At 58.6% G+C, this 27,919-nt stretch overlaps 2 protein-coding genes across 4 annotated transcripts in view; one reads left to right on the forward strand and one right to left on the reverse strand.

The window, feature by feature from the left end:
• Positions 1-22,667, forward strand: part of STKLD1 (serine/threonine kinase like domain containing 1) — a 23,092-nt gene extending 425 nt beyond the window's left edge. The window contains exons 2-19 of one of the 3 annotated variants that reach the window (XM_040461500.1): positions 1,546-1,632; positions 4,486-4,530; positions 6,056-6,130; positions 7,589-7,690; positions 10,272-10,342; positions 11,204-11,319; positions 12,411-12,529; positions 13,095-13,258; positions 13,861-13,991; positions 15,233-15,316; positions 17,489-17,605; positions 17,891-18,031; positions 18,851-18,979; positions 19,673-19,801; positions 19,872-20,000; positions 21,229-21,369; positions 21,686-21,765; positions 22,248-22,667. In XM_040461500.1, the coding sequence (XP_040317434.1) occupies positions 1,546-1,632; positions 4,486-4,530; positions 6,056-6,130; positions 7,589-7,690; positions 10,272-10,342; positions 11,204-11,319; positions 12,411-12,529; positions 13,095-13,258; positions 13,861-13,991; positions 15,233-15,316; positions 17,489-17,605; positions 17,891-18,031; positions 18,851-18,979; positions 19,673-19,801; positions 19,872-20,000; positions 21,229-21,369; positions 21,686-21,765; positions 22,248-22,337 (1,950 nt within the window). In that variant the 3' untranslated portion in view covers positions 22,338-22,667. Of the gene's footprint in view, positions 1-1,545; positions 1,633-4,485; positions 4,531-6,055; positions 6,131-7,588; positions 7,691-10,271; positions 10,343-11,203; positions 11,320-12,410; positions 12,530-13,094; positions 13,259-13,860; positions 13,992-15,232; positions 15,317-17,488; positions 17,606-17,890; positions 18,032-18,850; positions 18,980-19,672; positions 19,802-19,871; positions 20,001-21,228; positions 21,370-21,402; positions 21,870-22,247 lie in introns of those variants that run through there. The other 2 variants (XM_040461497.1, XM_040461498.1) reach the window with 2 other exon arrangements.
• Positions 22,639-27,919, reverse strand: part of REXO4 (REX4 homolog, 3'-5' exonuclease) — a 12,789-nt gene continuing 7,508 nt past the window's right edge. The window contains 4 exon segments of the mRNA XM_040461513.1: positions 22,639-23,554; positions 24,226-24,300; positions 24,722-24,796; positions 26,415-26,503. Coding sequence (XP_040317447.1) covers positions 23,390-23,554; positions 24,226-24,300; positions 24,722-24,796; positions 26,415-26,503 — 404 coding nt within the window. The 3' untranslated portion in view covers positions 22,639-23,389.

A 27,919-nucleotide genomic window follows, 5' to 3' on the forward strand; every position in this document is an offset into this window, starting at 1 on the left:
CCCCCCCCCCCCCCGCCAGGGTCTGCCTCCAGCGCGTGGAACGACCCCCTGGGTGCCCTTTGCCTCTCTGGGCCTCAGTTTCCCCTTCTCTAAAATGATGGATGAAATGACTCTCCAGCATCGTTCGTCTGAATACTTGATGGGAGAGAAGTCCACCGTTTTGCCGGCGGACACAGGACACCCTGAAACGTCCAGAGTTCACAATCAGGAGCCTCCAAACTCCTAATACACGCCGTCGGTAGTCCCGGGTGGGAGGGCTTGGACCATTTCCAGGGCCCGTGACCATGTGTAAGACTTGAAAAATTCCCAAAACAAAAGGAAAGATGCAAAGTTAAAATGAATGAGTGTTTAATTGTTTAATTGACTGCTTCGATACATGATATGCCAACTTTATCAAATGTTAGATTCAGTCTTTGTAAAGATTTCATTAATTTGAAAACAATTTGTAGATAAGATTTTGCTCACTTTGGGAGAACTCCCTTCCTTTGTGTGGGAGGGCTACGGGGAAGTCAGCCCTGTAAAGGAGATGAGTTTCTGGGGGGCAGAGAATTTTAAAGGCAAAGTTACTTTTTGGGAGAGAAAACCAGAGACCCCATCTGAGCTACGAGTGTTTTACTGTTTACCCCACCACTTAAGAGAGCCTCAGCTGTGCATCCTTAGACTGGCTTAAGCCACTCAGTAGTACATTGTCCCCCAAATTCCCTAAGCACAATTCAGTCCACCCACAGGGGCTGGATTGCAGAATCCAAGACTTTCCCGGGCTCTGAGAGGCCCTAGACTCAGGGTTCCACTTCCTACATCCACTCCTCTCCATCCTGCCAGGCTTCCTCTATCCCCTGGCAGGTGTAATTCCATCGTCCAGCCTACCCCATAGTCCTTGGCCTCCTGCACAGATTTCTGACTTGGTGGCCATCTCTGCAGGTTTGCTTCATAATGCAGACCCTGGAGTCAGACCCCAGAGTTCCCGTCCACTCCAGGCCTTCTAACTTATTAACACTGTAGCCTCAGGCAAGGACCTCGCTCCCTATGCCTCAGTTTTCTCCAGTATGGACGTGGACGTAACAATAGTGCCACTCACCAGGGGGAGGGGGCTGTAAAGTGCTTGGCACAGTGCCAGGCCACACATAGCTGTAACTACACAGCCATTACGGACCAGTTATTTTCTTGTTTGGATGTTCAGTTCGGAGGTGGGTGCTGGAAGCTGGAATAATAGGGGGGCTAGAGAGAGTGAACAAAGCTCTGCCCCAGGGAGGTACTGGCTCTTGGATGCCCACTGCTCCCTGCTGCAGCCTGGAGAAGGGGTTACAGGGTGGTGGAAAGAGCTCCAGAATTGGCCCACGGAGAGACGGGCTCAGGTTCTGCCTTCTGAGGGCTCCTCAGCCTTCTGGGCATTTCCTTCTCTGCAAAATGTGGTGGAGACGCTTGCTCTGCTAGTCTGCGAGGGGGCTTGGGGTCAGAAAAGGCGTCGGAGTTGAGCGCACTTTGGAAAGGGAAAAGCCATCCGTGTGCGTTTGCTGAAAGCTTCTCTCTCTCTCTTGCTGCTAGATTTTGGACCAGCTGAGTCCTGGGGCCTTGGGGATGAACCTGGTGGTGGAGAAAACAGAAAACAAAGTAAAGTACGTGATAAAGCAGGTAAGAGGTGACTCTGGTGGCATCCTAGCGTGAGTGGTGTCCCCAAACGTACACTTATTGCCCCCATGTTAGAGAAGGGCTCCCTCCCGATGAGAGCTGTTTCCTCTCTGCCGGCAGTCACGGAGGCAGATCCGGTTGAGAGTAGACGTGGGGGCGGCACGAGGCTCCCCAGGCTTCCCGACACACTTGACTCTCACCTGCGTGGAGTAGGAGTGCTCATTTTAACTTCAACAACTGCAACCATACCAGCCCCTTATTCAGCATGTGCTTCCAGCCAGTCGCATTCAGTCTCCCCCCAGCCCTGCCAAGCAGGAGCCATGGCCCCGGTCTACAAGGATAGGGAGGCTTGGCCTTCAAGGATATCCTACAAGGATAGCTGTAGCTGGCCAGCATCAGCTCCCAAGAGGATGCGAATTCAGGCTACCTCAGCAGGGCCATCTTTTTACCAAAGGGGAGCCAGGCCTGGGGTGGAGGAGGGGTGGGCAGGGACTCGCCCGAGGTCACACAGGACATCATCGGGCCCTGGGCCCTTCCGCCACCTCCTCACCGGGGTGGCATGGCAGAGGGTGGGTACAGACCTGCAGGGGGAAAGCCCTTTGTGCATCCGAGCCAGGGCGGTTCAGATGTCCGCACAGAAGGTGTAGGAGAAGAGGGCCGCCTGAGAGTTCCGGCCCCGCCCTCGTGGTGCACGGTGACGGCTGCGATACCGTGGAATTGGGGTTGACCGTGCACGTGGGAGAGCCTCGCTGGCATCAGCTGCTGGGCCCACTTCTGCTGACCAGGCGGCCTGCCTGTGGAGCAGTTCAGCAGCCTCTACCAGAGGAGGCTGGGCCTGGAGTCCTTACCTTCCTCTGGCTCCACTGCAGGCTGGCTGGAGGGCCGCCCCCATTGTCTCTCCGGCCACTGGAGCAGGACAGCCGACTGCTTTCTGGGGGATCAAGGAGCGTGGCCCCACCTGCTTGATGGACTGTAACTGTCCCCAACGATCTCTGAGCCCTTCACGTATGATAAGCGCTTAGCCTGTTCTTGATTTTTCACTCTGTGTCAACAACTCTGATAAGCAACCTTCTAGTTCACTTTTTTGAGGATCCATGATATCCTTGGGGATCAATTCCTAGGGGTGGGGCATCTAGGGCAAAGGAGGTGACATTTTGAAGGCTTTCAGGGTGTGTTGGTCAAATTCACCGATAAGAATGAGCCCCTGGAACAGGAGGAAGGGAAGGCAGTCTCACTGTGCTGCTCCATCTGGGGTCTTTACGGGATCTGGGAATAAGCCACCACCTCTGTATTTTCACCTACGATCACCCCAGTTATAAGAGTTCATCATTTGTTTTTAAATTTTTTTAATGTTTATTTATATTTGAGAAAGAGAGAGTGAGACAGTGTGAGCGGGGGAGGGGCCAAGAGAGAGTGGGACACAGAATCTGAAGCAGGCTCGAGACTCCGAGCCTCGGAGCCTCATGCAGGGCTTGAGCCCACGAACCATGAGATCATGACCCGAGCCGAGGTCAGATGTTTAACCGACTGAGCCACCCAGGCGCCCCTAAGAGTTCATCATCTGTAAGTCTTACGAGCAGAAGCTCTGGGTGAGGATCTGGTATTAGAGGCGGGGATGATATGCTCCTGCAAAATACATGAATACTTTCCCACCAAGTATGTGGTAGACTCGAAGTTTCGTGCTGCTCCTCCCATCAACCACCCTTTTTCTCCCACATTCCCCCACTGCCCCATGTTCAGTGACAGGGACAAACTTCCTAGTTTGGATAAGGAATGAAGCGGTGAGGTTGATACTTGGCCAACCGGAGGATCCTCTAATGTTGTTTGGAGTTTATATTATTCTATCCTAGGCTTATCCTTGTGACAGGAGTAAAGATGTTCTCGTTGCTCAAAGCATTTTTGGATATCCCTGCCTTAGGAACAACTCCAGGCCTCACCTGGTGCCATGTGGTGGGGCACAAGTGGTAGAAGCCCGGCCCCCCGTCCCAGTGAATAATAGTGGTGATGATGATGGTGATGATGGTGACAGTGATGATGGTCATGGTGATGGTCATGGTGGTGTGGCAATGATGATGATGGTGATGATGAGAGTGATGACAGTGACAACGGTGATGGTGGTGATGATGGTGATGATCATGATCATGGTGATGATGGTGATGGTGATGGTGGGGATGGTGGTGATACTGATGGCGATGGTGGCCGTGGTGATGACAATGATGGTGACGACAGTGACGATGGTGATGGTATTGATGATGATTATGATGGTGATGATGGACATGGTGATGGTGGCAGTGGTGATGACAATGACGATGGTGATGGTGGTGGTGGTTACAATCATGGTGGTGGTGGTAGTCATGGTGACGATAGCGATGATTGATGATGGTGATGACTGACAACGGTGATGGTGGTGATGTTGGTAATGGCGATGACGGTGATGATGGTGTTGATGGTGGTGATGATGGTGATGGTAATGATGATGATGCTGGTTATGATGGAGATGGTGATGGTGGCAATGGTGATGACAATGACGATGGTGATGGTGGTGAGGATGATGGTGATGGTTACAATCATGGTGATGATGGTAGTCATGGTGATGATGGCAATGATTGATGATGGTGACGACAGTGACAACGGTGATGGTGATGTTGGTGATGGCGATGACGGTGATGATGATGGCGACGATGGTGATGGTGATAATATGATCACGGTGATGATGGTGATGATGATGACGGTGATGATGATGATGATGGTGATGGTGGTGGCGGTGGTAGTCGTGGAGATGGCGATCTTGATGAGAGTGGTGGTGGAGATGGGTTCCTACACGTTTACTGAGTTAGTGTTCTTGTACCCCTACAGGTGGAGTGTATTGATGAGCATCAGGCCAACGAGGCCTTGGAGGAGGTAACTTTCTGGGTGGTTCCCTCCCTAGAGGACCCGATGCAGAACACACAAAGACTGTTCTGTACCTCATTGGAGGCAAGGAGGGTCAGAACCAGTTCTTGCCCAGTGCTGCAAAGCCAGAAGCCCCAAGGTCATGAAGAGAGTCTGTGCCCCAAACATTCGTCTCTGAATTCTGGGGCAGACAACCCAGAATATATGTTCTCAGAGAAGATAAAGGTTTTGTTTTTTTTTTTATGTTTATTTATTTTTGAGAGAGAGGGTGAGAGCAAACTGGGCAGAGGCAGAAAGGGAGACAGAAGATCCAGAGCAGGCTCTCTGCTGACAGCAGAGAGCCCAATGTGGGGCTCGAACTCAGTAACCATGAGAACATGACCTGAGCCAAAGTCAGACACTTAGCCGACTGAGCCCCCCCAGGTGCCCCAAGAAGATAAAGTTTACAAGTTGGCCAGGTCCCAAGACTAATCTACCAATCACCATCTTTTAAAACATTGTCCCTTCGATTATAAAAATACCAGTTACAGTAGAAGATTTGGGAAGTTTGGAATTGCTTGAGAAAGCAAATGTACGTTCTCTTACGTTCCTTCAATCTACCAATCAGAACCCACGATAACATCCTAACTTATAACAATCGCACTAACAGCCACACGCGCTTGGATTGCCCAAAGGCTCCGAGCAGTTTTCCTTTGCTTGTCTTCAACTTCAACTTGCATGAAGCAAATGCCTCCCTTCCTGTGTGGTGGTCACCCGTTTGCCATCTTGCCGGAATCACCGGTTCCTGAGCTTTGCCAGCACCCAGCTGTGCAGTCCACAGTGTGAGGGAGGCACAGTGCAGGACCCAGGCCACATCCCGACAAAGTGAGATAGAGACCGTGGGAGAGACCTCCCGCAGCCCCCACGCCACCACAGCTGTGCCCGACCCCGTCCCCTTCCCCACTCCGCCGGGCCACCTGTGCTGGCAGCCAGCCCTCCACCAGCCGCAGCTGGCCGCCTGCCTCCTGGTGGCTACGGCCACCACTGCTGTGGCCCAGCCGTGTGGCTTCTTCAAGCACCGTCAGCCGGGAGTGGGCCATTGGAGCCCCAAGTGTGTGCCACCCAGGAGGCAAGGTGGGGGCAAGTGCATCGGTGTCCCGCCTCCCTGTGGCCGCACCACCTTCTCCAGCTGACCCTGACCGTGCTTTTTGCCGTCCACATCAGGCACTTCCCTGGATGAGCTCACTTTGGCCCTCGACACCCCCGTGAGGCAGGTGCCACTGTTACTGCCATTTTCAGATGAGGCTAGAAGCTCAGAAAGGTTGAGGAGCCTCTCCTCGGCCACACAGCACAGCCGGCACATGCTGGAGAGCCGGGACCCACCCGGGGCTGTCTGACTCTGAAGCACAAGACTGCATACCCTCCTCGTGCGCGCTCCCCAGCCCCGTTCAGAGCCAGAAGCTTGCGTTTTTGTCGGGATAACGTGACACGGAAGCGCTAGCTGAGGAGCAGTGTTTCCCACACGTGGCCACTTCCTCTGCTCTCGTCCCTGCAGCTGACGCCGCTGTTGAAGCTCCGGCACGCCCACATCTCCATATACCAGGAGCTGTTCATCATATGGAACAGTCAGGTGGGTCAGAGCCAACACCTTTGGGCTCAGCTGGCGTCCGGTGGCTCCAGGAAGAAGCCAGCTGGGCACAGAGCACCCTGATGCCATTTAACCCCTTGAGCAGTAATGGCAGGGACTGTAAATGCGGCGGCCCCTGACTCAGCACTTACCGGGGCCCTGTTGGGGACTCTGTGGGCATCATCTCCTATGAGCCCGCAGGAGTCTCAGTGGAGGAGGGGTTAGTATACGACTTTAGGGAAGAAAGAAAGGCTAAGAGAAACCAGTCCCTCCTGGTTACCTACCTAGTCCGTGGCCCAGCCAAGAGGCCGGGCCTGGAAGGCTTGACTCCAGTGCCCTGTGTGTTCAGCTGCTGAGCTCATCCTGCAGCCAAAGCCTCCATGAGTCTGCCCTCTGAAGGGGGAACTTTTGACTTTCACGGAAGGAACAGACTTTAGGAGGCTGGTCCCTGCTCTCCCCCCTTATTTGGCATCAGTTTGTCCTGTGCCTCTGGACCCTTGACGTTTGCGGCTCCTGAAGTTTACTAATGGCCGTCCCTACACCCTGGGAGATCTGCAGGTTGGACGTAGTGTCCTCATTTTCTCGGGGTTCAGAGAGGTTAAGGAGGTCTCCGAGACCACACAGCCAGTAGCAGCTGAGTAAGATTCAAATCAGGGTCTTGTAAGTCCCCAAGCCCTGTGTTTCACCCCATAGGCCATGTGACTTCTGGTCTTTACAGGGATCTAGGGTCCTACAAATCGTCCCAGATGGGTTGAGCTGGGTGGGGCAGGGGCCCTGGAGGTGAAGGGAGGCCACAAGGCTTCCTGGCAGACTCAGACCTCTGCCTTAGTGTCCCTGTCTGGGGGAGGGGTGGGTGGCAACCAAGGGCTTGAGCAGGAGTGGAGGGTCCCCTCATACATATTCCCCCTCTTCAGCTGGGCCCTGAGGAAAGCCTTAGGGAGAGGCCATCACTGTGTGCACCCCGAATATTTTCAGAGCGCCCTGTAACGCTCTCAAGGAGACACAGAAAAGCCAAGAGGGCATTTCACTGTGGAAGCAAAAGCAGGGGTCCTCTGAGAGCCCTGAGTTGAGGCCCCTGACCTGGTCTGCTGGAGTCCCACCCGGGCCAGGCTCCCCTGACAGAGGAAACAGACGTAAGCTGAGCCCTAAAGACTGAATGGTTACCTGTGAAGAAGGGGTCCCAGGTGCGGGGGTCTGTGTATACAGTAGCCAGAAGGCCTGGGCCACTTTCAGAAAAGTCTGAGGGGTTCATACAGATGGAGCAGGGACAGAGAGGGACGAGAGGATGGATGAGGCCAGAGGCGTGAGCAGGGGCTGTTTGCGGGGGGCTCATATCCCACTGCAGGCAGTGCTCCCATAGCCCTGTGGAGGGAGGCCCTCACAGACTCGCAGAGGCGCCCAGGCCTGGGCTTGTGGGGGCTGGGACTGTGACATCTGGCTTAGGCCTCATGTCCCCAGCAGGTCTCCTCTCTGTTCCTCTGCCTGGTGATGGAGTACAACCATGGAAGCTTCCAGAAGGTCATTGAGAAGAAGAGGGAGACAAAGACAATCATTGACTCCGAGGTGAGACAGACTCTCTAGAACACCAGGCCTGGGGGCCACCTGGACCTCAATCGGGGGCAGAAGGGAGGGCGGACGTGCCTTATCTTTTCTCACATCTATGCCTAGAGGTATTTTCACGCTGTGACGTGCACAGGCCTTCAGTGCACAGCTTGGTGCACCGTACCAGGCGTACGCTCACGTAACCTCCCCCACTTGGAGATGCAGAACACTCCTGGAGCTCCAGAAGTCCCTGTCCATGCCCATGGTTGGAATTCTCCGCCCAGACATTCTTCTGCCTGCCCTGGGGTTCACATTAATGGGCTCATACAGCGTGTCACCGTTTGTGTCTGGTTTCTTACGCGAATGTATCATGAAACTGTCCATGTCGTGGCTAGGTGCCACCCCATTGCGGGGCCACATCTGTCTGGCCACGTGGCTTGTTCCCAGTTTCGGACTATTATGAATCAGGTTGCCATGAACAATGCTGGATGTGCCTTCTGGTCAACCTAAGTGCTCACCTTTCCTGGAGGAATCCCTGGGCGTGCAGTTGTTGGACCGCAGAGCGGGTGTGTGTGTGAGTAGCTTCCGTACATGTTCCAGTGTCCAGCACAGTTTAGGTGACTCGGGGTTACTCCCAGCACAAGCTGTGAGCATTCCGGTTCCTGCTTCCTGGCCAACACGGCATTCTGTGCCATTTTAATTAAAAATCACGTTTTAATTTGAGATAAGCTCAGTAATCGTGGCGAGTGCTTTTTAGCCATTTGGATGTTGTGCCTGTTCGAGTCTTTTGTCCATTTAAACGTTGCGGTTGTTTGTCTTTTCTTGTTGGTGTGTAGGTATTCTTTACATATCATGGATGCGGGCATCCAGAGTCTTCTCCCAGACTGTGGCTTCCTGATTTGCTTTCTTAACCTTGTCTTTTAATGAACAGAACTCCTTAATTGTAATGAAGTCAGGTTCTCTGTCCTTCTTTTATGGTTAGCGCCTTTGAGCCTATCTGAGAGCCTGTCCTGCCCCAAGGTCATGAGGATATTTTCCTGTTGCCTTTTAAGCGAGGTCATTTTTGCTTAGGTCATTTTTGCTTTCACATTGCCGATGATGCACCCCAAGTGAATTCTGCCTGCTTTTGCTGTAGGCGCCCCTCTGCTCAGGGGGCCTGTGGGCACACAGCTCCTCTCCCAACATGGGCCTCAGGGTCGGTTCTGGAGTAGGTTTCAAACTTTCTGTTAGTGGTGGAACCCTTTCAAGCACAAAATGTTCTCAGAAACCCAGCAAGGAAGGCAAAGCTATTCTAATCAGGGGGCATGGCAGGGTTGGTGGAGGGTAGAGTGGAAGCCCGGGGTCTTGTACGCTCAGCTCCTCTCTGACACCCCTGGGTAGAGTCCGGGGTTCCTAGGAACACGGTTTGAAAATCACTGCCCTAGGGGGCGCCTGGGTGGCTCAGTTGGTTGGGCGTCCGACTTCGACTCAGGTCATGATCTCGCGGTCCGTGAGTTCGAGCCCCGCGTCGGGTTCTGGGCAGACAGCTCAGAGCCTGGAGCCTGTTTCAGATTCTGTGTCTCCCTCTCTCTCTGACCTTCCCCCATTCATGCTCTGTCTCTGTCTCAAAAACAAATAAACATTAAAAAAAATTAAAAAAAAAAAAAAAAAAAGAAAATCACTGCCCTGGACACTAGATGGATCTTGTTTCTGACATAAAGTATTTCTAGAATGTTCTTTGTCAGAGCACTTTTCATTCCAATGGCATGGAGAGGCAAACCTCAAGTAGGCAATAAAGATTTCAATATCTTTGATCCCCACAAGGCCCCTGGGCCACAAGGGGTGGAGCACAGGGCTGGGGTCAGGGCACCTGAGATGGAAGCAGGGGCAGGTGGTCTGGAAACTGGGGCGTTGCCCTGGCTGACGTGCTGTCACTGTCTGGATGGCCGCACACACTTCAGCCCCAAAGGCACATGAAGCAGAAGCCTCTTGCATTGGCCCTGAGCTTTTGTGGGGCTTTGGGCCTGTCTTAAGAAGCAAGGAGAGGGGCGCCTGGGTGGCTCAGTCGGTTAAGCATCTGACTTCGGCTCAGGTCATGATCTCACAGTCTGTGGGTCCAAGCCCCGCGTCGGGCTCTGTGCTGACAGCTCAGAGCCTGGAGCCTGCTTCCGATTCTGTGTCTCCCTCTCTCTCTGTCCCTCCCCTGCTCATGCTCTGTCTCTCTCTGTCGCAAAAATAAACAAAAACATTAAAAAAAATTTTTTTTTAAAAAGAAGCAAGGAGAGGGGCGCCTGGCGGATTCAGGCGGTTAAGCGTCCGACTTCGGCTCAGGTCATGATCTCATGGTTTGTGAGTTCAAGCCCCGGTCGGGCTGTGTGCTGACAGTTCAGAGCCTGGAGCCTGCTTTGGATTCTGTGTCTCCTTCTCTCTCTGCCCCTCCCCCACCAGCACACACCCACTCTCCCCCCCTTCTCAAAAATAAATAAAAAACATTTAAAAATTAAAAAAAAAAAAAAAGAAGAACACACCATGATCCCACCGGCTGTTCTGTGTGGTCGCTGACCTGCCTGAGCCGGCTGCCGGGAGACCCCTCCGATCCTCCGATCTCTCATTTTCCCCCCAGTGGATGCAGAACATGCTGGACCAGGTGTTGGACGCTCTGGAATACCTGCACCACTTAGATATCATCCACAGGTGACCGGGGCGGCCAGGCTGCTTCAGGAGCAAAGGCACTGAGTCCCCTTAGGTGTCAGTACCCGGGGGCAGGGGCAGGGGCAGGGCAGAGAGGCGTGGCCGGGGTCAGCGCAGCCAGGATAAGAGCGGGCACCTTTCCAGAGCAGCTCCGAGGCGTAAAGGGACGGCCACCCCCTCCACGTCACCTGCAGTGATTCACCCAGCTTCATGAAGCATAAGCTGACCGGGGCGGGTTGGTTCTAAAGTGCAGGGAGAGCGGCCAGATCACAGCATTCGGAGGAAAGAGATTAGGCTGCGCGCCGTGGCCTCTGGCCGGCTGGCGGGGCTGCTGCCGTCCCCAGGGCTGAGCTTGAGATCGCCACCAGCACGGCTTCGCTCACCCTGTGGCATCCACGGTCCAAAGGGGCAGGGAATGGCTTCAGACTGAATCAGTGTCGGGTTTAAAGGAAGAGGGAAGAAACGCGTGGACCACGTGGACGAAGAGAATGCTCACGATTTAGTGTTGATGTCACTGGACCTCAACAAATGGTCAAAAGCCAAATCCCTAAGCAGATGCATGGATAGCGAGGGTCTGGAGGGAGGTGAGCGAGATGGCAGTGGAGAAACGGCAGACGGTCAGGTGTTTTCCTCCTTGTGGCTGCCTGGTGGTTTTCCCATTTAGAAGAACGGAGTAGACTTTATTTCTGTAGGAAGCAGTATTTAAAAAGCAGGCTGCAAGGGGTGCATTTCCGGAGAGCGGAGCAGGACTGGGTGGGGCAGGGAGCAGGGAGGGAGGTCCAAGGTGCTGGCCCCTGCCCCGGGAGGGTCACCCGTGGCAGCCGGTGGTGGGGGCGGGTGGAGAGGCCTGCCTCTTCGTTTCAGGAATCTCAAGCCCTCCAACATAGTCCTCAGCAGCAGCAACCACTGCAAATTACAGGACCTGAGCTGCAACACGCTGATGATGGACAAAGCCAAGTGGAACATCCGCGCGGAGGAAGGTGGCCCGGGGTCGTCCCAGGCTGCGTCCCAGGCTGGGGGAGGGGCCACGCTGCCAGTGGGGTTAGTGGGGTCGTTCCGAGATCCCAGAGGGCGGGGCCCCCTGGTGGAACGGGTCAAACCTCTCCTTGTTCAGAAGTTCCCCACAGACCCCCATGGGCTTTTGTGGGCTCCAAAGAGACCCCCTTGCCTGGGTTGTAACTGAGCAGGGGTACCACCGTGGCAGGGGAGGGGGCGCACGCAGGGTCCAAAAGACACCCAGGAAATGTTAGCCTTCGTGGAAGGAGAAGAATGGCCTGAGAAGGAGATGGAGAGCTGGTGGGTGCCAGGCACCGGTGAGGGCTGGGTTACTTTACTGAGCCCTAAAAATAACCGAGGAGATGGTAGACATGGGGAGTAAGGGGAGACGGCTTCTCCTTCCTTTGGAAGGACAGTGGGGCAAAGGGAGCTGGGCTTCAAGCCCATGCCAGCTGTCAGGGACAGAGAGAGTAACCGTAGTTGAGAATTTCAGAGTCCTGGTTGCCTAGAGGACAAATGGACGGACGGACGGACGGGCAGATAGATGGGCGGAGGGATGGACGTGTGGGCGGATGGGTGAGTGGGTGGGTCTACTGGAAACGTAGGAGGGTCCTTGGAGTTCTCCCCTTTACCGTTCGATTGGGGAATGAAGGCCCGGAGAGGGAGGGGCTGCCTGAGGTCTATCAGGGACTAACAGACTGGTGACCCTGCTCTTTTGGCTCCTTGTCTGGGGTTCAGGTTTTAGAAACTAGGGTGGGGAAACTGGAACGTTGCCTCCGGGTTCTGACCTTTAGAGGGGCAAGATGGTCAGAGAGGGTGGAAGTTTCAGCCTTGTTGGCTCACGGCTCTTGGGCCACCTCTGCAGCCATATTGCGTGCAGAGACACGCGTGCGTGCACACACGGGCCAGCCTGGCTGGGCACCTGCCTCGCTGTCTGAGACCAGGGCCGGGATGTCGCTGACCAGGGCCCTCTTCCTTTCCCTGCAAAGAGAGCACCTCTTTGGTGAAAGTGAGCCTCCCCTCACTTTCCCAGGGAGACAGGACTCCCACATCTGACACCTTCTCCTGCCGACAGACCCTTGTCAGAAGTCCTGGATGGCGCCCGAGGCCCTCCGCTTCTCCTTCAGCCAGAGATCTGACGTCTGGTCCCTGGGCTGCATCATCCTGGACATGGCCAGCTGCTCCTTCACAGACGTGAGCTGCCTTCTGCCTGCCCCTCCCTGCCGCACCCCACGTCCCCAGAAGGCCGGCCCTGCCCACCTTGCTCAAAAGGGGCTCACTCTTTCCACCTGCATCCTCCTGCCTTGCTCTGAGCCTCCAAGGGGCCGTGAGGAACCCCCCCCCCCCGTCCCAGCTGCTGGGGGACCCTCGCACTCAACATTGGGCCTCCGGGGCCCCGGCGTGGTGAGGAGGGCCACGACCATGACAGGCAGACCGCCCCACGCTAACCCTCACAGCGGGCTCCCCGCATACTCACTGCCTCCTGTGGATGAGAAGGCCCCGTTCAGGTGCACTAGCCGGCCCGCGGTGGGATGCAGGTGCCACAGGAAATTGACCAAGGCTGGCCTGAACACACAGGGGCTGCCTGTCACCCGGGGCCCCCAGGTAGCCGTGCAGGCTCACTTCCCCAGCCTTCCCACCTCTGGCCCCCTCAGGGTGGCCCTGGGACAGGCCAGCCAGTCCTCTGCAGGGGCCGGGCCCAGCTGGGGCGCCGTTGACGCAGCGCGGGAAGCAGCGGTGTTTGTCTGTGTCCCCTCAGAAAACAGAAGCCATGCTTCTGAGAAAGTCCCTCCGGACCCTCCCGAATGGCCTGAGGGGCGTCCTGGAGACCCTGGAGGAGAAGAAGATCCCCAACGCGGAAACTTTCGGTTCCCTTTTGCCTTTGATGCTGCAGATCAACCCTTCGGAGCGAATAACAATCAGGTGAGCTGGGGGCTGGGGCCGTGTTTTAATCTTCCCATGGATCTCTCACGGTGTCTCCCCGCCACTTGGCGTTTTAACGCCGCAAACACGCCGTCCCATCCACGGACCACTGGCTTTCCCAGTGTGGCCGTCCCAAACCGCGGTAACCGGTGACCTCACAGCCGACAGAGCCGGCTCCTCCGTCAGGCGCCAAGGCCCTGAGGACCAGGACCGGTCTTCGTTGCAATTTACGTTCAAGTAAGAAGGAAAACAGGAATATACAACAACCAGTCCAGCCTGGCCCCTACTCGCCATTATACCGACACAATAGTAACACCTGATCTTTCAATACGTTTTCTCGAGGAAGGAGCCCCCGCGGGTGAGGTTGCCGGGGCCCAGCACCGTCCTCCCTCGCCCTGGGAGCAAGCCCGGGGCCCCTCCAGGAGGTGGAGTGGCTGGGGCGCCAGCGGGGCACGCTTGCAACGTCGGGAGAGGTGCCGCCGAATGGGGTCCCCAACGGGAAGGTGGGGTTCCGGCGTCCGTGCACCCGCCTGCCGGCCACACCCAGAGCCCCCCCGAGAGCCCCCAGGTGAGCCCAGCCAGCTGCTTCCACTCCTCTCCAGGGAAGTGATACACATCACCTTTGTGGGCAGCAACTTCAGGTCCTCCAGCATCGCTCTGTCACCACACTGGCAGCTGATGCCTGACTCAGTCACCGACCTGCTGCTAGGGGGCAGCATCGCCAGCATCATAGGTGATGGCGGGGACCGGATGGGGAGGGCCCTGGCACTGCTCTCTTACCTCCCCTGAGGCCCAGTCCCCTGGTCTGCTCCCGACATGCGGCCGGTGGCTGGGAAGGTTTCAAGGCACTCCCCTCCATCCAGCCCCTCGCGTCCCCTCCCCCACCCCCGCCACCTCTAAGCGTCCATCCTCGTGCCTGGCCCCCACCTGCTTCCCTTCCCTTCCTGTTCCACGGTCCTCAACATAGCCGAACAGCTCCCTCATTCTTACAGCCCCCAGAGCTGCCTGCTTTTTGCTTCCACGCCCTGGCACACGGTGGCCCCGATGCCCGTCATGGTGCCGGACACTCTCAGACTGGCAGGCGCATCCCTGTGGGGGCTCCGTGCAGTGCGACGCACACTGGCCTCCGTCGGGGGTGCCACCAGTCACCTGGTGCCCGTGCACACACAGCACCGTATCTCCACCAAGTGCCCCTGGCCAGGGGCGCCCCGCGGCTCCCCACAGTACCCCTGAGGTCTTGGGTGAACGATGAGGTCTACAGGTCACCCTCAGTTTCCACTCGAGCTCCACTTTCCCAGCCCTCCTCCCCATCTGTGGCTCCCTGCGCTGGCTGCTGTGATGAGGGACCCCCTCCCCCGTCTGCCGCTTCTGCCCCCACTTCTGGGGAAGGGGTGCTCACGAGGCCCTAGCTTCTGTTTCCCTGAGTCTCACGGTCCTGGGCTTTGGAGGCAGGTCCCTAGGTCCGGTTGAAGCTGAGTGGCCTTGAGCGAGCCACCCCCTCTGAGCCCGTTCCCTCATCTAGAGCGAGGGGAGCTGCAGGGCCCATCTGTGGGCCTCTATGAGGTGCCCTGTGCACAGACACGGGTGCAGGAGGGGCTCTGAATCAGCCAGGGGATAGGGAAGGGCTCTACAATGGGCACACCTGGAGACTGCTGCTCCTTTCGGGGGCTGGGGGCGTTTGTCATGAATCGAAGGCAAAGACCCCTGCGGGGAGGCTCAGAGGCAGAGTGGGAAGAGCCCTGGGCTCGGGGCAGAACCCTGGCCATGTTGAGCCTCGAGTGAGACTCTAAGGCTGGGGTCTGCCTCTGGACAGGCTGCTCGGCCTGAGAAGTGGGGATAAGGGCGCCCCCTCATGCCCTATCATATGTATCCGTGAGCAGCGGGGTGCCCACAGATGGACCCCTCGTGCCCCGGGCCCTCGGAAGGGTCCCCGAGCCAGCCGGGCTCCTCCCCATGCCGTCCTGTCTCCTGCAGACGTCATGCAGAACTTCTCCGGCAGACCCGAAGTCCAGCTCAGAGCCCTGAAGAGGCTCCTGAAGATGCCTGAAGAGCAGCTAGGTAGGGCCCCCACCCCCCTTCCCCAGCTCCCCCGGGGCTCACCCTGCGGCACGGGCCTTTGGGGGAGCGGTGATCCCTCCCAGAGGCTCTCCTAGAGGGGCTCTCCTACACCTTTGAGGCTCATGTTGCCACCTGCTTGGATCGGGCAGCCTGGAATTCTTGGCGGGCGAGCGCCTTCTACCCGGCAGAAAGCGGGAATGGGACGGTTCGGTGTGCAGCTTGTGGCAGCCTGCCGTCACACGCTTTTCGTGGATTCTTAACGTGACATCCCACCTCTTCCACCGCTGCTGCTGACGGGCATCTGACCTGTTCCTAATTGTCCAGCATCATGAGCAAACCCACAGCAGATGCCCTGGAGCATATGCCCGTGTGCACTTGTGTGAGCGTTTCTGTAGGATGAGTTCCTAGATGTCTGGGCTGTGAAGAGTTCACAGATACTGCAAACTGCCCTCCACAGAGACCCCAACTTACCCACCTGTCAAGGACAGCATTTCTTCCCAACACTCTCCATCAATAAGTGTTCGTAATCCTTTAAATTTTGCAAAACATGGTTTCATAAAATCTCTCCATTCAACTTGTCTCACGAGAGTGAATATTATGTTCACTCACCTGTCCAGCCACCCGTCAGCCCTCCATCCATCCCCCCATCTAACTATCCATCTACCCATCCATCCATCCACCCACCCATCTATTCATGTATTTATCCATCTGTCTACCTATCCGCCTCCCCCACCTAAGTACCTATCTACCCACCCACCCTCCCCACACACCCATCCTTCATCCACCCACCACCGCCACCTAACTGTCCATCCATCCATCCACCCCCCATCTAACCATCCATTCCGTGCATCCATCCACCCATCTATCTATCCATCTGTCCACCTATCCATCAGCCCTCCATCCATCCTCCCATCTAACTGTCCATCTACCCATCCATCCATCTGCCGACCCACCCACACACCCATCCATCCACTCACCATCTAACTGTCCGTCCATCCGTCCATCCATCCATCCACCCATCCATCAGCCCTCCATCCACCACTCCATCTTAACTGTCCGTCCATCCGTCTATCCACTCCCCATCTAACCATCCGTCCATCCATCTGTCCGTCCATCCATCCATCCATCCATCCACCCATCCATCCACCCATCCATCAGCCCTCCATCCACCACTCCATCTTAACTGTCCGTCCATCCGTCTATCCACTCCCCATCTAACCATCCGTCCATCCATCTGTCCGTCCATCCATCCATCCAACAATTCACTCACACACCCATCCATCCACCCCCCATCTATCCATCCATCCATCCATCAGCCCTCCTCCACCCCCCCCCCATCTATCTAACCATCCCTCAACTGTCTGTTTATCCATCTATCCATCCGTCCATCTGTCCATCTACCCATCCATCAGCCATCTGTCCATCCGTCCTTGCACAAAGGTCCGTTCGGTGGCTGGGGCATCAGAGATTGCAGAGGCCCAGTCCCAGCCCTCTAAGGCAGCAGCAGAGACTTCACACTGGCCACTTGCCTTTCCCTCTTCCTCATTCCTCCCCTTGACTCCTTCTGGAGCTAGGCTGTGGCCAGAGTAGAGTCCATAGGAAGGGAGATTTTATCTTCCCAGAGGAGCTGAGGGAGGCTTCCCTGGGGCCACACCTGCCCCAGCCAGCCTCATTCGGAGGCGGGCTAGCTGTACTCGGCCTCCTGGGCGCCAGCACTCTCGTTCTGGTTGTTCTCACTGAACGAGGCAACAAAGCAGCAGTGGAGGGGCACAGCGGGCACTGGACCGTCAGCTGCCCGCCCCCGCCTCTCACTCCTACCCAGCACACACAGCACTGAGGAGAGTCAGCGACACCCACAGATGCCCACACTCAGGGTAGTTATGGCCACGGGCTCCAGAGTCAGGCTGTTGAGGCGAGAGCTGTCCTCTCTCTGCCCAGTTTCCTCATTTGTAAGACAAGAGTGACAAGAAGGGCTGCTGGAACGAGATGCTCACAGCAGACACACGGCAGGCGCCCAATAAGGACTTTCTTTCCCCGCCTCCGCGTCCCTCCGGGGCCGCGTGCACGATGCCCTGTGCACTCCTAGCGGAGTTGGGGTCCCTGGTCTGGTCTGTACACCCGTCCCACCCCTGCTCCTATGCCAAGGCTCACCTCGTCGCCCTGCCCTGCCAGGTCTGCCATGGCCGACAGAACTGGTGGAGTTGTTGACCGCCATCATGAAGCAACACGAGAGGATCCTTGACATACAGCTGCACGCCTGCTCCCTGCTGCTGCGCACCCTGGGCCAAGGTGGGTTCCGGGCCACGCCTGTGTCAGATGTGGACTCTGGCACGCCGTCCCAGAGCCAGCAGAGCCTTGGAAACCAGCCCTGGCTGCACAGCGCCACTCACTGTCGTGCAGCGGGCACTTGGGGGGACGTGCTCCGTGCCAGGCGGGCAAGGCTTTCTCCATGCGAAGTGGGGGCACTGCCCCCCACCCCCACCCCAGCCAGGGAGGGGGTACACCTGCCTGCCACCTGCCCCATGAACCCAGGTTCGGGAGGTAACCCTGGGCATCTTCCCTCGGCCCAAGCAGCACTGGCACAGGACCCCGCGGCCGAGGTGCCGAGTGAGAGCTCCGTCGTCTCCGTCCTGCTGAGCTGCCTGCGGATTCATCCCGAGTCAGAGCAGCTCCTGGTCACGGTCTACAGCGTGCTCGCCATCATCTCCAGCCAGGGTGGGTGTGCCTGGCCCTCCCTCTCTCGGGCGGAGGCGGGGGCACTGCCGGGGCACAGGGGCGTGCCCGCTCCGGATGCGGCCCGACCTGCACCGGCTTCGGCAGGCGTCGCCCACGCAGTCGTTCTGTTTTGTCTCCCAACGCGGAGCTTCCATTTGACGGTCACTTGTTCCCTCCGCGAACGTGCACGGACACCGACCGGGTGCCAGGTGCCACCATAGGCTTCACGGCAGCGGCTTCTGCCTTGTTCATCTCCCCAGAGCACCTGGGCTCCTGGAGCCGGCAGGCAGGCTGTAGGCGGCCAGATGGGGAATGCCATGGGGAGGATCGCGACGAGGGCGTTGGCACCTGACCTGTTCCCACCTTCCTCCCCGGGTCAGCAGCCCTCTCTCCAGCGGGAAGCTGGGCCCGTGAACCCTGGGACCTAGAGCCCTGTGGCCAGCCAAGGGCAGGGGCCCCGCACTGCTCCTCACCACACTGGCTGGATCCCCCGGTGGGGAGTGGGCAAGGGTGCCCTGAGGAGGCACATCAGGACGACAGGCATACATCAGAGCCATCAGGCAAACTGGGTGTCGGCTCACCCGCCGGGACACAATCACGCTGTCATCTCAGGAGGCTCAGGCCTGCTCTGTGTGGTCCCGGGAGGCCGGTCCCAGCCCAGTACTGGGATGGGCGATACTGGGACTGGCGGCCCAGGGGATGGACCGCGTCCGCCAGTTTCTGGGCCCCGCACTGGGTATGACTGGCACAGAGTAGGCGCCCAGAAACGTGGGGGGCAAGGACCACAGACGGACGGGGTTCTCCGGGTCTTGCCCACAGAATCGGCCTCAGAGGAGCTCCAGGAGGCTGGGCTGTTCGAGCATATCCTGGAGCACCTGAGTACCTTCCCCACAAACAGGGACATCTGCATCAACGGCCTGAACCTGCTCTGGGCCCTGATGGTGGATGGTGAGGGTCCCCTCCTCCTGCTCTCCTGCCTGGGGGCTGGTGTCCTCACTGCTCCCTGATCACCTCTGCAAGCCTTCGAGGGCCTCTGTGTCCTGCCCCTTCAACACTTCAGGACAAGAGCCCACAGAGAGGCTCTTCTGAGAGCCTGGAAGCAGAGGAAGAGAAAGGAGGGGAGGAGGACAAGGGAGGGGGGCTCCACCCAGGGGAGGCAGGCTTCCTATCCGAGTGGGGTGCCCCCCCCCGCCCACACCGACTCTGGTGGCTCCTGCCCTGGGAGCCCCTCTACCTGCCACCCACCCTGGGATTTCCTGGGCAGTCCCTGGTTTCTGAGGGTGCCCTTGGCAGATGCCTCTGATTCAGAAAAGGGGCTGGGCTGCTCCCTCTCCTCCAGGCGCCCTCTGGGCCCTGCAGCACCGGGGCAGTAGTTCTAAGGAGAAGGGGGCTCCGGGCCACGGAGACCCTGGGAAACCAGAGAGGCCTGCCCACACCCAAAGTGCAAAATTCCCTGAGACCCCCTGGAGACAGACAGTCCCTCCCCTCCCCAAACTCCCCTCTCGCCTGAACTCCCTCCCAGCAGCTTTGGCCCTGGTGTCCTTGGTGGGAGGCAGGGGGCGTGGGGTCGCATACACAGCAGGCACTCCTGCGGGCACTCAAGGGCTAGCTGTCCCCTCCTTCATCCTGTCCCGGTCCCAGCCGTCATTGTGAACAAGACCCCCTTGGAGAGAGCCCCGGTCCTCATCGCTGAGGTGCTGGCCGCCCACCCCACGGACGCAGAGGTGGCTGAAGCCGGCTGCGCGGTCTTCTGGCTGCTGTCCTTGTTAGGTGAGCGGCCTGGGCTGGGCGGCACGGACCCCACCCGTGAGGCGAGGAGGCCTGACGAGGCCCTCCGCAGGCTGCATAAAGGAGCACCAGTTCGCAGATGTGGTGACGCTGTTCCTCCAAAGCATCCGGCTCTGCCAGGACAGAATCCCACTGGTGAACAATGCCTACCGGGGACTGGCCAGCCTCGCAAAGGTGTCCGGTGAGCCAGGGAGCGGACTGGGCTACTCCGAGGAGGCGGGGGGCCAGGACTCAACAAGTCGTGTCTGCCAGCTGCCCACAAACCAAAAGCAGAACCAAAAAGTCAAAATCGAAAAAGAGCAACCTATAGTCCCATCATCCAGAAGTTGCCGTGGAGACTTTTCACATACATACTGGTTTTGTGGGGTTTTTTAGCTCCATGCTATGCTGAGATTCTCTTTCCCTGCCCATAAACACTCTGAACAGGTGTTAGGTCAGCGCAGGTATCCCTATGGGTATAGCTTATGGAAACACCCAGGAGACGGGTCCCACTCCGGGAGCCTAAGCGCTGTTACTTGGGGCGGCAGTGCTAGGGGCCGTGACTGTCTCGTGGCACAATAACCCTTCGGAGACGCTTGGGACCCGAGACTGGACAGGCCGCCAGCTGGCGTGTGAGGGGTGCTCCAGCCCCTCTGAGGTCTGGTCCCAACTCAGCGTTTCAGGGCAGGTACACAGGGTGGGCTGGACGGGGGCCAGGCGGCCAGGCCTCTGTCTGCTTCTCGGCCTGAGGCGGTCCGGGCCTGTGGGAGTGGGGCCGCCCTCCTTCCTGGAGAGGCTCCAAAGGGCGCCGGCAGGGTCGTCCTCTCCCGACACGGGGTCTGTAGCAGCTGCCGACCTTCGTGGGACAGGAAGGGGAGCTGGGGTCCTGAGGGCAGATGTGACCTGGCTCAGCAATGGAGGGGTGGTCAGAAGCCGGGGCCAGAGTGTGAGCGGGAACGGACTCTGCCACCTGCGGGCCCGACAACTCAAGTCTGCGTGTGAGATCCCCCAGGCTCCGGCCCCTCGAGAGCCAGGGCCTGACCCCTAACTGGGGGTGTACGTGTGCCGCGTTGGCGGTCCCCCAGGCCCACCCTACAGGCACGCTCTGGAACGCGTTCTAGCGCTTCTCTTCCGCCTGCGGGCAGAGGCCAGCCCTCGAGCGGGAGCCTTCTGCTGGGGGAGGGAGGTGGGGCGTACATTCCCGCCAGGTCCCAGTGGGCTCGCAGATGCCTTCGCGACCTTTACAACCCGTGGGGCAATGCTGGCCTCAGCGGCTCCCCAGGCGGCAGGAAACTGGCCTCCTCTGCCAGTGGCGGAGGTCCCTGCCATCCTGAGCACCCTGGACTGCCGTCGGCCCCCTTCCTGGAGGACACCAAGGCACAGGCAGCTGCAGGAAATGAATCCCACCCCCCCCCCCACCCCGCCACCAGAGCTGGCAGCGCTGCAGGTGGCAATGCCAGAGGAGGGCGGCGGCGGCCTCAGCCTCATCCGGGAGACGTACCGGCTGTACAAGGATGACCCGGAGGTGGTGGTGAACATCTGCATGCTGCTGGCCCACCTCACGTCCTACGGTGCGAGTCCCCCTTTCCTGGTCATCCCCCCAGGAAGCCAGTGGTCAGAGGCTCCCAGCTCTTACTGGTGGGGAGAAGGAAAGGAACCCTTCCCTGCAACTTCTGTGCGTTCAACAGCAGAACTCAAGGCAGCGGGTGCCGCGCTGACCGTGGGGGTCACCGGCTGCTGAGCCCCAGAGGCAGCGTGCGGTCGTGCTAAGCCCGAGTGGGATGGCGCCCGGCTCTGTCCTACTGGCCTCAGAAGTGCCCCGGCCCGGGTTGTACAAGCATTGGGCTGGCTGGGCCCTGACCTCAGGACCCTCCGCTCTGCCCACAGAGGAAATCCTGCCCGAGCTGCGGGCCAGTGGCATCCAGCCTCTGGCCCAGGAGATCAAGGAGCGCTTCACCTCCAGCCTGGTGAGTGTCAGCGGGGGCCCAACACACTAGGCCCCCAACTGCCTCTATGGCCAGATCTGGGTAGCACAGAGGGGCCCAGAACAAGACACATTGTGCCAAACAGACTTGGCTCTGTGTACGGTGTTTTTTTTGTTTTATTTTATAGAGGGGGCACGAGCAGGCAAGGGGCAGAGGGAGAGAGAACAAATCCCGAGCAGGCTCCACGCTCCGTGTGCAGCCCAATCCCACGACCCCAAGATCATGGCCTGAGCCAAAACCGAGAGGCAGACGCTCAACCAACTGAGCCACCCAAGCACCCACTCTGTGTGTGTAGTCTTCATGACTCTTTTCCCGTTTGACTTCACATGTGTCTCTGGGCCCCCCAAACCTAAGGGGCGGGGACAATCGGACCTCTTCACAGAAGAGCAGATTTGGTCACAAAAAGACCTACGAGTAGGTCCCAAGAGTGTCACAGACACGGTGCCTACTGGCTGTCTTTCCAGGAGCTGGTTTCCTACGCAGAGAAGGTACTCCTGAGGCTGGAGGCCGGCACGCCACCAGGCTCCGTGGGAGGACAGTCGGCTCTGCCCTGAGGAGGCAGACACCCCACGGCCTCCCGCTTCCCCGCACCTTCTCTCCCGCCCTTCTTTTCGTTGTCGGGCCCTGGAGCTGCCCGGTGAGCGGCATTTTCCTTAGGTTTTGTGTGTGTGGGGGGGGGGGGGGGGGGTCCAGGCACCCTGGGGGCAGTGTGGAGCACCGGTGGGGCCCCGGGGGCTCGATTTGGCAGGCTCCGCACAGACCTTGGCCCTGGACCCATCAGCGTGGCCCTTGTGGAAAAAGCGGCCCTTTCAGACCACTCTAAACGCGGAAAGAGTAACCTCCCCACACTCCACCTCTAGTAAAAGCCCGCCTGTGTTAAATCTCCTCAGTGGGTCCGGGGCTTCCTTGTGCCACGTCAGGCGGTTTGGTAAAGCCGGGCCATATGCTGGGCTCCCGACTCTTCTCAAAGACCCTCACACCCGGGACAGACCCGCACGGTGCTCCAGCCCCACAGCTGGGGATCAGCACATCTGTCCCAGACGGGGAGGGACACCCGCCTCTGGGGGGGAACCATGGTCACCCAGCTCAGACGAGCTGAGCCTCCCTCGCCGCGCTGTGGGCCCTGACCCCAAGTTGAAACCTGGCGGGTGGAGCTGGGGGTGTGAGAAAGGATCGGCACCCTCAGAGAATCTCTCCAAGTCCAGAGGCGGCCGCGGCAAACTTGGGAGATGGGGCTGGAGCACAGCTCACTGCACACGCTGGGTGCGGCCCGTGAGTCCGGTGGGGTTCTTTACGTGACCTGTGACCCGAGGCACAGAAAGAAAGGGGACTGGCCTCCTCCCAGGAAGATGCTACAAACCCAGTGGATGCTGAGTGCCCCTGGCTCCTGGGACCCGGTGAATCCCCAGCAAAGATGCCACCCCGCTGTGGGGACAGCACAATGCAGAACGCCCCCCGACTTGCCGTCAGTCCTCAGGACAGAGCCCGCCGAGGTGCCTGCCCCCAGCAGGGGCGCCAGGTCTGGGATGGCAGAGGGAGGAAGCAGTTCTCGGCCGCCCCCACGCCCTGCCGCCAGGACGGCGAACATGTTTCAACAGAGCTGCCGCTACGGGGAGACCCGAGCTGTCTTGTGCGTGGTCACAACCGCCTGCGGACGGGAGGTGCTGTGGCTGTCTGGAATGGGGGCCGTGGGGCGCCTGTCCTGGGCTGAACTCTCCCACTCCTTCTTCACCAGGACATACAATCTCATCGCCACCTGGGCATCCTGAATCTAGGGGGCACAGAACACCACTGTGACCGTCCCAGCAGGCGACGGGCAGGGCACACACGACCCGAGCCCTCGAGCCACATGCGGGGCACGCCAAGGAGAAAGCCAAGCAGAGCAGCCACCTGGGGGTCTGATCCCAGCGGGGCTCTTGGCAGCTCAGGTGCCAGCCTGTGGGGGAAGAAAGGACCAGAGGGAGGCAGGAACAGACCTGCTGCCTCTCGTGAGGTGTATCGGACAGCATGCGACAGGATGCACGCAGACACGCAGATGCGAGTGGGGGTCCGGGCGGGATGCTGACCGAGGCCTCGATGCAGGGGCTGGGTTTCGTGGGCCAGCAGGCTGGTGCCAGCACCCCCCAGCCCTGTCACTGGAGCCTGTCCCAAGGCCCAGGGGAACAACCGGCCTGGGCCGCACGGTCTGTAAAGGCTTCAATCTAGACGGGGCATTTTTTTCTCCTAAGGGCTGTCATGTGGCAGTTTTTTGTGCGTAAGTGTTGATGAGCTACATACAAACATCCAGAACTTAACGGCCACTCTGCAAGCCCGCTGTACCATTTCATCTTTTGTGGACCGGCAACCTTCTAAAAATAAGTCATCCGGGCCCCGACAGAGTGCCTTGGCCGCAAGGTGAGGGATGGCCCCCATTCCTGAGGACTGTCACCCCAGGACACTTACCGAACAGTGCTCTGCCTGCTGCACCCGGACCCCCAGGATTCTCTCCGCGAGCAGCTTCAAAGATGGCCTTCCGCTCTGCCAGGGGACAGCACGCAGCCATGCTGGGGTGGAGGCCTCAGCAGGGGGGGGGGGGGTCACCTACTGAGCCCCGGCCCAGGGACCTCCAATGTGCCTTCACCGGAAGTGCCCGGGGCACCTAGGGCACGTGACACCCCAGTCTGCCCGCAGGGGAGGGCCTGGAAAGGGATCTGCGTGTGTGACTCCCTCTGGAGCAGATCCGAGGGCAGCTTCTTCCCACTGCTGGGGGCCTCCCCGTGGAGACCAGGGTAGCCGGCCCTTGGTCACACTGACTTTTAAAGGGCAACGTTCAGTAAAACTGTTTTGTTTTTTGTTTTTAAACACTTCTTAGTTTCAAAACTTAGAAGGCCACCCAAAACCAATCATCACGTGAACCAGCCAACAACTACAACGCACACAGCCGTGCTTATTTAAATACCTTCACTTGACTCTTGAAAGGTTTGTATTTCTGCGTGTCCCGAATCTTCTTTTTTGGGTGATCAAGAAACAGCACCTGGAAGAAGAGAATACAGCGACGGTCACAGCCGCTGTCAGCGTGCAGCGGTGGGACTCCCTTTTTTCAAACAGCCTCTTACAAGGAATCCTAACGGGTGACACACACGGGTAAGCAGGTATTGACGTGAACTTGGACTTGGGATGGAAAACTCTCACACGGACTAAAGACGACGTCCAACAGCAAGAACCACGTTAACAAAAACACAATCTCGAAACCACGGAAACCGGAGACCGACAGCCATCAATTATCCAGCAACCACTGCGCTCCTGTGTCCTGAGTGGGTGTCGCACATCGGGGAAGTTACGGAGAACGTGTTCTAACAGCTCATCTCGCGACCTCAGGACGGTCTCAGGAGACCGCCGGACACGAGCCTGCCCAAGTTGCCAGGGACGGAGCAGGTGTGAGGAGACAGCATGGCCCAACAGGGAGGGGGCCACTGAGACTTTGGCACCGTGCTGCGGCGGGCAGAGCGCCTGCTACATTCATTTCAGTACTTCCGGGTTACTTTATTTTTTTTTTCAACGTTTATTTATTTTTGGGACAGAGAGAGACAGAGCATGAACGGGCGAGGGGCAGAGAGAGAGGGAGATACAGAATCGGAAACAGGCTCCAGGCTCTGAGCCATCAGCCCAGAGCCCGACGCGGGGCTCGAACTCACGGACCGCGAGATTGTGACCTGGCTGAAGTCGGACGCTTAACCGACTGCGCCACCCAGGCGCCCCACTTCCGGGTTACTTTAAAAGACCATGAGGACCAACACTTGGCGACGCCTGAAACACCCAAGGACTCCAGGGCTCCACGGACACCTGCCTGCCCCGTGGCTCTCCTCAGAACGGGTGGGCCAGTCCCGCCCACAGCAGAGACCCTCTGGGAGCAGAGGCCGAGCACATGGCCTCTAGGGCGCCAGAAGTGGACTCGTGAGCTTACACGTCACCTGCTGCACTGGCCGGCTGGGAGGGAGTGGCCGCCAGGGGACGCGTCCCCACAGACGGTGGCTCTGACCTCAGAGGAGCACCAGGCCCCGTCCAGCTGGGTGGAGCGGCGGCAGTGGCTGCCTGGCTCTGTCCACGTGGAACGTGCTAGAGCAGTGGGAAGGCACCTGGCTCCAGGTCTGGGTTTGCGCCCGGCTCTGCCATGTGGGCACTGTGGGCACGTCACTCAACTCAGCCTCAGGTCTACCTCCTGTAAAAGGAGCACCACTGGACGCCTTTTAAAGAACCATGAACGGGCACCCGGGTGGCTCAGTCGGTTGAGCGTCCGGCTTCGGCTCAGGTCACGATCTCACGGTTCGTGAGTTCGAGCCCCGCGTCGGACTCTGTGCGGATGGCTCAGAGCCTGGAGCCTGCTTCGGATTCTGTGTCTCCCTCTCTCTGCCTCTCCCCTGTTCACGCTCTGTCTCTGTCTCAAAAATAAGTAAACGTTAAAAAAAAAAAAAAAATTAAAGAACTGAGAAACGCCCAGCGCTCCCCCAGGACACAGGGAGAACTGGACGACTGGCGTCTGATGCTGTTGGGGGGCCTTCCCGACACCCAGGTGCCACAAACCAAACACTGAAATGCGTCCAGAACACGGTGTGGGCGACAGCAGGGGTGCAGCCCGCACGAGGCAGCGGTACCTTTAGGTCGTTATGCAGCGCGTGTCCGACTAGAATCCGGCCCTTCAGCATGTCCGCCACCTCCTTCTGAACAACTTCGAAGTTTTCTCCTGACGAGAACGAAGAAGTGGATTTTAGCACCGTGTGCCACGCTGCTGAGCCCATCACACCTGCCACGGCCACGACAGAGGCAGGGAGGAGAGTGGCCTTTCGGAAGCGACCCGACTGTCATTTTTACTGTTGACTCAAGTGAGAACCGGTCTTAGATGTCGTGCTTTCCAACCGGAGGTAAAAACAAGACTGGTCCCCCGCCACAGACGGCGAGGAGTGCTCCCCCAGACCTCCGGCTCCGGAGGCAGCCCCGCCTGCTCTCCTGACAGACGCCCTTGGTCCTCTCCCTCCCCCGCCAAGGGAAGGCTCGGAGCCACCGTGCCCGCCCCCGGACAGAAGCGCTCAGGTCCAGGGCGGCCCACGCGGAGCAGGACCTGACCGAGCCTGGAGCCAGAAGGGACTGGTCAGGCCGGGGCACCGCCTGGTTGGTTATGTGTGCGCAGGGGATCTGAGAGGCACAGAGAAAGGAGGCCACGGGGACCAGGGAAAGCAGGGACCTCGGGACCTCAGGTCCCTGACCTCAGAGTCGCCCTGGGTGACTCTTCCCACACGGCCAGTCCAGCAGACCCCACGGACTCCGCCTTCAGGGTGCACCCGGAGTTGGGCCACGTCCTGTCACCTCTCACGGCGCCCCCCCCCCCCCCCGACCATGACCAGGTCACCGGCAGCACACGCCCCCTCTTCCTGTTTCCACCCTCGTGGCCCGAGTCTCTTCTCAATCCCGTGGCCGGAAGGAACCTGTGGAAACCTGAGCCGGGCCTGTCACTGCTCAGACCTCCCCGTGGCTTCCCGAGGTCCTCACGAAGATCCACGAGACCCTCCCATCTGTCCCCACCTTCCCTCCTCACCCCCATGCCGGCACACTCTCTGGGTCCCTACTGCCAAATGACACACAGGTGAAGACACAAATGTGCCTGAGAGCCATCTGAAAACAGTCACCCTGGGAGATGTAGGACTACTGGGGCTCCTGCTGTGGCCAATGCTCCAGAACAGAAAGGGGACAAAAGGAAGAGACAGGGGGTGCCCGGCTGGCTCAGAGGAGTGCGCGACTCTTGATCTCGGGGTCGTGAGTTCAAGCCCCACCTTGGGTGGAGAGATTACTCAAAAAAATAAAGTAATAACTTAAAAAGGGGGCTCTTGGATGGCTCCGTGGGTTAAGCGTCTGACTCCTGGTTTCGGCTCAGGTCACGATTTCATGGTTCGTGGGTTCAAGCCCTGTGCGTGAGGCTCTGTGCTTTTAGCACCGAGCCTGTTTGAGATTCTCTCCCTCTCTCTGCCCCTCCCCTGCTCGCACCCCCTCTAAATGAATAAACTTAATAACAATAAATGGGGAGAAAGGGACCCAGGCACTGCCTCTCCCGCGCTCGCCAGCAGGGAGGACCCACCCTGCTTGAGGTTCTCCGGCCGTATCCCGC

This window comes from Herpailurus yagouaroundi, unplaced genomic scaffold (genome assembly GCF_014898765.1).
Source record: "Herpailurus yagouaroundi ecotype Mexico unplaced genomic scaffold, PumYag 267, whole genome shotgun sequence".
NCBI classification, from domain to species: Eukaryota; Metazoa; Chordata; class Mammalia; order Carnivora; family Felidae; genus Herpailurus; species Herpailurus yagouaroundi.